We start from the raw sequence: 9,432 nt of genomic DNA, 5'->3' as shown, positions 1-9,432 counted from the left end.
GCTTTATAGGAAACTGGCCTAAACAAATACACACAAAAACACGTATCATGTTTTAATCTTTGCAATTAAAGTTTTATTGCTCGTCATAAGCAACATGGAGCAGCTACAACTGACTCATTTTCTTACGAATTTTTTTATTTATTTTTAAATTTGATATTCATAAACGATGTGGTAGAGCACATAGGAGACAAAAAATCACATGGAAGCTCAAGGGGAAGCAAGGCATTCAAAAAGTTCAACCTGGAGTCTCATTCAGTGCATGCATGGCCATCCAACATAGGGATAATGATATGCGTATTTTTATGCATGTATGTGTAGGAATTTATTGCAGCAATATCACGGTCCTACCAATCTTTCTATTTGCAAAAAAAAAACAAAAAAAAAATTGCATACCCTGATTATGGAAACATTTTTCCATGTAACCATCAACTTTATGTCCTATTCTTCCCCCACAGATTTATCATTTTTTTATGAGCTGGAGCTAGGACTGCAAACGAACCGAGTCAAGTCGAATTCGAACTAGAGGTTGCGAGCTCGACTAGCATATATATGAACACGAAAAGTAATAGAGATTTCTAATCGAACTCGGCTCGCCTAACATATATTAAGATCAAGCTCGACTTGAACTCAAATACCAAAAATAAACGAGCTAATACAAGCTCAAGCTACTCGCTCGAGCTCGAGTTAAATCAGTACACGACAGGGGCAGTTAGGAGCTTACTGTGGTGAACCAAAATCTGGAAGAAGCACTATCAAAAGCCAAATTTGGAAATAACCATAGAAAAAATCAACATTACCAACCTCAAAGATTTGATTAAAGAACAGAGACATGGGTTTGGGTAACTTACCGACTTCGAATCTTCGATGGGCAGTGATTAATCTACGATTGAGAGTGTAAGAGATCAATAGGCGATGGAAAGTCCAGGGACGGCGTTTGCACAGCTGCAGTACACCTCAAGAGGCCACCTACGGCGACGACGGGACCTGGGGTTTCAAGGGAAACTTGAGAGAACGAAGGAATTTCGGGAGTGAGGGACTGAGGGTGAATAGCGACTCGGGGGAGGGGGGATCGGGGGCATTACAATCATCGGTGGGGACTGTCGCAGAGTTGTTGACAGCTGCGTGAGAGAGAGGGCTGCGAGAGGGAGTGAGACGACTATGAAAAAGAGGGGGTTTAGGCTGAAGAGAAGAGAGGGGGGAGAGAGAGGGGATCGGGGCTTGTGTGACTGTGTCCGGTTTAGACGTAAGAGTATTGGTATAGAATTAGCCAAATATTTTTTTATCTTTAAATTTAATAAATATTATTCATATTTATAGAATTAACCAAATATTTTTTTTATTTTTAAATTTAATAAATATTATTCATATTTACTCTATATTAAATTAATTAAATTATTTTTTATTTAAATTATAAATTACAGTAAATTTATTATTCTTTTAAATATTAAAAAAATTATAATAAACTAAAAATAATTTTTAAAATTATTATATTATAAATATGAAATTTTTATTCATATAAAATTTTATCATCTATATACATATAGAATTATTATATTATAAATTATTAAATTATAAAAATAAAAATAAATATGATTTATTAGAGATTATTAAAAATTATGAAAATAAAATAAAAATTAATTAAAAATATAAATAATAAAAAATAATAATATTTTATTATTATAAAAAGTATGATGATTAATTTAATATAAATTTTAAATTTTGAATGATTAGTTAAAGATAAAAAAATTATATATTAATCAAAATTTGAAGAATAGGATAAACAATTCAATATTAATGCTCTTAAGATGTGATTTTGGCTGATGTCAAACAGTAGCCGATGCCAAGAGTTTTTGTTTGTAGAATAAATATAGATAGAAGTCATTATTAAAAATATCTATTTTACACATATGATACGGCATCATCTAGATTACATATCTTTCAAAATGAATATTGAAAATAATCAATTAGAAATAACCACGCAGTGAATATAAAATATGCATTACTATAATAGCTTCTCTCTAATATTACTCTTGTTTGTATAGTCGAATCGACGGCTAGAAGTGGCTGGACTGCCTGAAACGCCTTGTAGCTACGAGTCATCGAGTTCTACGGCGCATGCTTACCGTTGAATATGAACATTCCCTTCCCCCACCACGTAACCAAATGTCGGAGGAGCCAAATCGTTTGATATCCCACCATTTAAAAAGACGATTCCTTTTCCTTTCATTCTAGACTTGAAAGTCGGAACTGGCGGCTTTAATTGCTTAGAAGAGAATCATATATCGCTAAAATTCGACATTCTCTTATCGCATTTTTTTCCCTTTTTTTCCCCATGGAAATTTTCTTTGAATGGTTGGAACTGCGTGATTCCAATTTGGTGGTCTCGGCCGAATCTTCCACTTTTCATTCTATTTATTCGACCAAAACGCAGGCACTAACCCATGCTGCAATCGCCACCTTGAGCTCTTGTTGGTATGCGGCAATGTCTAAAAATCTTATTTGCATGTTAAAGAGTCCGTCTACATTTTCTTGTTGATTTTTGTCTATTACAATGCCTGTGAAATCTTACTGCATGTTGAAAGAAAATCTTAGATTTCAACTGTTGCATAAGTATTGGGTTTTCGTATAAAACGAAAACGTGTAAAGGATTAAATAGTAAGTTTACAGATGATAGCAACATTTATATGTTAATTATGCTTTGTTTTTCGGTTTTTCTTCGATATTCGCATTGGAATCTCGGCCATTCCATCTGGTTTATGGAAAGTAGTATGGGAGTGAAAAAGGAGTCAATAATGATATGTTTGTGCATGGCATCCTTCCTTCTCGTTCGTTTCTTTTGACATCCAAAGGGGCCTCTAAAGTTTAATGTGGATGCAGGATATCTCTTTGTGCTGTATATTGTGCGATCCAGTTTCTCGACTTCTACCTGATTTGCTATGGGTTACAGCAGCAATGTATGAATCCTGCTTTTCTCTCTTAATAGAGATGCTATCGTTTTTTACAATTGTTTCTTCATATATGAACTGTGTTTCGATGTAGTTTTTTAACCTGCATTTTACTTTTCTTTCTCTAACCTTATCGTTTGTTTGCTTTAAGGATATTGATGAGAGTAATCAGCAGAATGCTCTCGGTATGCTACTTTCTAAACCTTTTAGAAATGCATCTTATTTTTTCATATTTCCTAATTTTTCTGAACTCAGGCATATATCAGCTTTGATAGTTGGCTAATGAGAACAATTTAGAATGGGTTAAGTCATGCAATTTTGACATAAAAGTGTATACTTTCCTTGAGAATGGAATTTAGTATTTTACAATGACATCGATGCTGTGTAACCTGTATCTCTGAAGTGACATAGTTTAGACGTAGTAATTATCTGGCGTTTCTATGGTTATGCTTTAAAAAAATATATATTGAATAGATGATGAGAGCTAAAGAGTAGTGATATTCTTTGCATGTTTAGATAGATAGACTCATATAAGTGAAATAATCAATAGCTGAACAAGAAATTAACATGACCCATCATGAACTTTTATTGGTCAAAATCAAGAAAGGATTTAACTGCAACTTTTAAAATTATTTAGGAACCTGATTATTGACTGCAACTTTATGAACATCAGGGACTAAGTTAGAACCTTAGATGTTTTTCTGGGATTAGAATAGGTGTCTTTCCAGGTTTTATTACTGAAAGAAACAAAAGCCTGAATCTGTAAGAGTATCTCTTTCTTAAAAATTAGTATTTGTGAATGGAAATACATCAATCTTTCTAGTGATTCTAAACTATGCATTTGGACTCATTTGCAGGTGCCATTTTAGGCAACGGAAGAGAAATTCTTTTTCAGGTAAACGTTATGAGGATGTTGCCTCATTCAACCTTGTTTTATTGGATCTTAGCTAGTCTTGAACGCTTAAAAGTTAAAAATTACTAAGAAAATTGAAGCACGTAGATGATGACTGAAAAACATGCTCTACAGGCATTTAATTGGGAGTCTCATAAGTATGATTGGTGGAGAAATTTGGAAAGGAAAGTTCCTGATATCGCGAGATCTGGATTTACTTCAGCATGGTTGCCACCAGCAAGTCAGTCCTTTGCACCTGAAGGTTGGAGGCATCAATTGATAATTAGACATCATGGATTATCTGTTAAGCAGATATTGCTCAACTCCATTACCGTGTTTTGTGTCCTTTCCTCTTAATTATAGGTTACCTTCCGCAGAACCTTTATTCCCTCAATTCTTCTTATGGTTCGGAGCACCTGTTGAAAGCATTACTTCAAAGATTGAAGCAACACAAAGTTAGAGCAATGGCTGACATAGTCATCAATCATCGTGTTGGAACTACCCAAGGCCATGGGGGAATGTATAACCGTTATGATGGAATCCCTTTATCATGGGACGAACATGCTGTCACATCTTGTACTGGTGGATTGGTAATAAGAATTGTTCTCAATACATGAAAAAAGTTTGGCACAGTTCATACTATTTTTTTTCCCTCTCTTAACTGTTATATTCCAGGGTAATAGAAGCACTGGGGACAACTTCCATGGGGTTCCAAACATTGATCATAGCCAGCAGTTTGTTCGGAAAGATATTACTGCATGGCTCCAGTGGCTACGGAATAGTTTTGGCTTTCAGGATTTTCGATTTGATTTCGTAAGAGGGTAACTGTTATCCTACAAACTGAAAACAAGTACTTGGTCTTTTCTTGGATGTACTTGCTACTCATACTTAATATCTCCTTGATGCTTTCATTTAGGTATTCAGCAAAATATGTGAAAGAATATATTGAAGGAGCTAAGCCAATATTTTCTGTGGGGGAGTCCTGGGATTCTTGCAACTACAATGGTCATGGTTTGGACTACAACCAAGGTATACTACTCCATTCATGTACTCTTTTTATGGGAGAAATGATGTTTGCATTCGTGGAGTGTGCGCACTGCACAATCCTTTTGTAAAAAGTGAATAAATACGATAACCATAAAAAAATTTAAAAAAAACACCAATTTTTAATAGTAGACCCCACTTTTTTTTAAACGATTGCGCATTCGACGACTGTATGTAACATTCCTCTTTTCATGGACCAAAAATTGCATGCTTATTTTTAAGAAAGTAACCCGAATTCTGAATTGACAGCTTTGTGATTAATTTGTCTACAACTTAGAAGTTGTGAAAGGAAAATGGAAAAAGATAGAAAATAATAATTAAATCTTGAGGTTGATTGCATCAATAGATGTTACTTACAGTGTTGATATACACGTTTTGTAGGGCAGACTTACTAGTTATTTTCGGTTTCGTGAGCCTGATAATTTTAAAATATAAGTTATCATGGTTTGCACTATTTCAGCAAACTTGATATCATATTCTGTTAATCTGTTTATATGAACACGTACATTTTTATACATTGGAAGATGGACTTGCGATAAAGGCTCAAGTTTCTCAAATAATTGGTCATTTGATAAGCGTTGCTTCTCATTACTCAATGTTAAAATGCCTGCCTATTGGGCTAGGATGGTTATTTTCAGTCCTTTTAATTTTCCCTGGGTACAGGAGCTTATTTACTAGACTAGGAGTGCAATAACTTTAAGATATATGTGGAAGTCTGGATTCTATTCTGCATCTATTCTGCAATAACTGCATGGTTTCAACTATAGATAAAAATTCAGAAATGCTAGCTTGCCCATACTGAAGGTGTGCACTTGGCTGCTTCATTTGCCAGCCAGAGAGATCTCATGTTGATGTTGCCTCTCCACTGATCGATATTGTACTAGTGTCTTATTGAACAGTCTTCTCCAATGGTGCATCCCACCTGTTTTTAATGGATGAAAATTTGGCCTAGTGCTCATGATACCATTCAATCTTTATTGAAGCTTCTGATCTGATGTTTCTTTTCATTCGTAAATTCTACCTGTAGATAGCCACAGACAGCGGATAATCAATTGGATTGATGGCACTGGACAGCTTTCAACTGCATTTGACTTCACAACAAAGGGAATTCTTCAGGTGTTCCAAATGTTGTAACCCATACATGTAGTATTAGTTAAATTAGATCAAGAGCTACGCTTTCCATTGAGGTCTTATACATTCCATTAGAAACTATATTTTTTTATGTATTTCTTTGTAGGAAGCGGTTAAGGGACAATTCTGGCGCCTTCGTGATCCTCAAGGGAAACCACCAGGGGTCATCGGGTGGTGGCCTTCAAGAGCTGTAACATTCCTTGATAACCATGATACAGGCTCAACCCAGGTACTTGATGCTCTTTGCTATTGTTACAGGAGTGCTGAGATTGTTTTTAGATGATTGTAGGAGGCTATTGCACTTGCTTCTTGTGTTCAGTGCATGTATGAAGAATATTTTTTTTTTATGCATGAAATTGCAGCAAACAGGATAGGATCTCCTGATGCCTGGTGGCCGCCTTTCTTTTGATACTTATATCTGTTATTCTTTTGCTCACGATCAAATTGTTATAGACTAAGCAAAATTTGACACATGCCACCAATCACTGGAAATAAAGTTTAGGCGGTCTTTGCACTTAAGGTTGGTATTGAGTAAATCCATGCTATAAACCGGAAGGATTAAGTTTCTTTCTGTTGAGCCAAGAGAAAGAATTGGTTCCTGGTCAAGTCCCAAATGAGGTCTGATTTCTATGTAATATGTCACAGATGTGATCATTGCTACTCTGACATTACAGGACAACATAATCTATGATTTTCTATTTTTCAATAGTATTGTTATATATGCTTATTTTTTCAGTTTGAGTGTTTAAAGAAACTGATCTTCAGTTTCACTTGTAGAAATTATGGAATCACTCAACATAGTCATTTTATTCTTGCAGGCTCATTGGCCCTTCCCTTCATATCACATCATGGAGGTACGTGAACGCTTGTTGTCTACGTGTAATATATCTACTTGGTCTCAAGTTTAATTATTGGAGTCCAGAGGTTCTTTTTTTTTCCCTATTAACCTTGAGTTCTTTACAAGCAAAGAATTTGCTAATTAATCATCCAAATTTAATCGTCTATGTCACCTGGTTAATAATTTTCCGTCTCAATCAATACCAAAATTTGTGTCGGTTCATAGACTTTCTTGTTAAATCTCTTCCCCTCTCAGGAAATTCAACAGTTAGCTAGGGAACTTCTGGATAGATTCGTAGCTACAGTAGAAGACTGTACCCGAGTCCTCCTCTACTTTAGTATTTCATTAGCAGAGGTAAAAAAAAGCCTGGGATGGGGTTATGTATAACTTAGCTTCAAATCTTATCAATTAAAACGATCGAGAAAAATTGGGGAAAAGAAAATGAAAAAAGAAAAGGAGAACAAAAGGTTTCTCATGCTCTGGCAACTCAATCAGAAATACTGAATTCATATTCATATTCCTACCAGTATGAGCGCCTTACCATGTCAGATTCCCAATGCCCATCAACAAGGAATAATTGAGACACAAAAATCCCGTTGGTTGGTCTCATTTCAGAGGCAAGAATTCAATTTCTTGTTCTTCCTGAAAGAATAATATCCCACATGGAAGAATTCAATTTCTTGCGCTGTTAATTTCACGGGTTCTTTCGGTCAAGGTCCTGAACAGGTATCCCACCAGCTGACAGGTTTTCCACAAGCTTTTTTCTCCCATTTGATGGCTTCTGAAATTGAGGATGACTAATAGTAAAACTTCATACTACATTTTCTGACAATTATACTCTTATTAGTGGGGAATACAAAGCAGAAGTAATGTTTTTTTTTTTCCCTTCCTGTTTAAACTTATAAAGTAATATTCTCATCACTCCCCCTTTTGAACTTTACCAAGTCAAATAACACTCTTGAATGTTGGCAATGCCTTAATTATGACACTTTCATTTATGTAGGGCTATGCATATATTCTCACGCATCCAGGGATACCAACTGTGTTTTATGACCATTTCTACGATTGGGGCGATTCCATCCATGACCAGATCGTGAAACTGGTACTTTTTTTTTTATTCCCCCACTTATCGAGTTGTTCTCGTCGAGAAAAATTCCTCCATAATGAGCATTTCATATATATGTATCCAGATGGACATTCGAAAGCGTCAAGACATTCACAGCCGATCATCTATTAGAATTCTGGAGGCACAGGCGAATCTCTACTCTGCAATCATTGGGGAGAAAGTGTGCATGAAGATTGGTGATGGGTCATGGTGTCCAACTGGCAGAGAATGGTCATTGGCAACTTGTGGCCATAGGTATGCAGTATGGCAGAAGTAAAGCCTCTAAAGCAAATATTATCCGTTACCCATATCTATTTTGGGATTGGCCTGGGGGGCTTGGGCTTTTCCCTTTAGCCATAGTATTACAAATTTACTAGGAGAATCGTACGCTGTACTGGGTTTTCATTTACTGTCTCTAATAATAATATAATAATATCAAATATTTCTGGAAGCATTTCTTCGTGATCTGGGGCAAAACACGTTGCTTCTTGCTTTATGGAATAGGATTTCTAGAATGTTTTTTTCCTAATAATGGGTGTCGGTTCAGTAGTAAGAAATTACCCTAGTCTGATTTGATGGATTAAAGATGTCGAATTCAAAGTCTTTATGACAGGCCAGATAAAATTTACAACCATTATTTCTGCACACGACTTATTACTACGGCCACTTTTATCTTTGATAGAATTGAGGTCAAACTAAATTTCAAGCTTATCATGAGGATTTTTTTTTTTTAAACAGAGTTATCATGAGTATTTGATCAGGAGCTAGCGTCTACTACTCTCTCCACCATACATTTTTTCAGCCAGTAAAAAAATGTGTTTGTTCCTAGCTAGCTCCTTCTGATATCATGAAAAGAAAGATTCGACATTTTGATTCCGGTCTAATCTGTGATCTTCCTATCAGCATAAGTTGTTCAATTTGAAATGCATTTTGCCATTCGTTTATCACCAAAGGCCAAGGTGAATTTTCATGATTAAGAAAACAAAAATACAAAAACCATTTTTCTTTGTTTTGTTTGGGTTTTTCAAACAAAAAGTAGCTGTCATAAGATTTCTCCCGTTTGGTCACGAGATGAGATGAAATGAGATAAAATATTTTATTAAAAATTTTTAAAAATTTTTAAAAAATATTATTTTTATTTTAAAATTTTAAAAAATTAAATTATATATTATATTTTGTATTAAAATTTTAAAAGGTTATAATGATTATATGAGATGAAATGAGATAATTTGATTTGAATAATACTAGAGCTACTGTTGGAGATCCCGCTAGGCTATTTATGCATTTTTTTTCTTTTTTTATATAAATTTTTTAACATTTTTAAAAAATAAAAAAATTAATAATATCATTAAAAAAATATTTTTTTAATCACAAAATAAAAAAAAATTCCAGTGGTGGGAAAACTTTTACATAACCAAACCACTCATAAAGTGTTACAAAAAATATCTAAAAGTATTTTTAATGATGTTGTGAATTT

At 34.5% G+C, this 9,432-nt stretch overlaps 1 protein-coding gene across 1 annotated transcript; it reads left to right on the top strand.

Annotated features, from left to right (window-relative positions):
- Nucleotides 1-2,235: 2,235 nt before the first annotated feature.
- On the top strand, nt 2,236-8,409 carry LOC108984526 (probable alpha-amylase 2). Its single transcript, XM_018956515.2, has 13 exons — nt 2,236-2,472; nt 2,878-2,954; nt 3,097-3,130; nt 3,803-3,840; nt 3,973-4,099; nt 4,201-4,427; nt 4,513-4,658; nt 4,754-4,866; nt 5,909-5,997; nt 6,119-6,241; nt 6,831-6,866; nt 7,854-7,952; nt 8,041-8,409. The coding sequence occupies exons 2-13, from the start codon at nt 2,937-2,939 to the stop codon at nt 8,230-8,232; spliced, it is 1,242 nt and encodes a 413-aa protein (XP_018812060.2). The 5' UTR covers nt 2,236-2,472; nt 2,878-2,936; the 3' UTR covers nt 8,233-8,409.
- Nucleotides 8,410-9,432: the final 1,023 nt, after the last annotated feature.

This window comes from Juglans regia, chromosome 11, assembly GCF_001411555.2.
Source record: "Juglans regia cultivar Chandler chromosome 11, Walnut 2.0, whole genome shotgun sequence".
NCBI lineage: Eukaryota > Viridiplantae > Streptophyta > Magnoliopsida > Fagales > Juglandaceae > Juglans > Juglans regia.
Note: the sequence above shows the minus strand (reverse complement) of the source record. Positions and strands in the feature narration are given on the sequence as shown.

Excerpts from the sequence above, each read along its gene's own strand:
- LOC108984526 (XM_018956515.2), top strand. Across the intron at positions 6,867-7,853 it reads CTTCATATCACATCATGGAG|GGCTATGCATATATTCTCAC; the intron begins GTACGTGAACGC and ends TCATTTATGTAG. Across the intron at positions 7,953-8,040 it reads ATGACCAGATCGTGAAACTG|ATGGACATTCGAAAGCGTCA; the intron begins GTACTTTTTTTT and ends ATATGTATCCAG.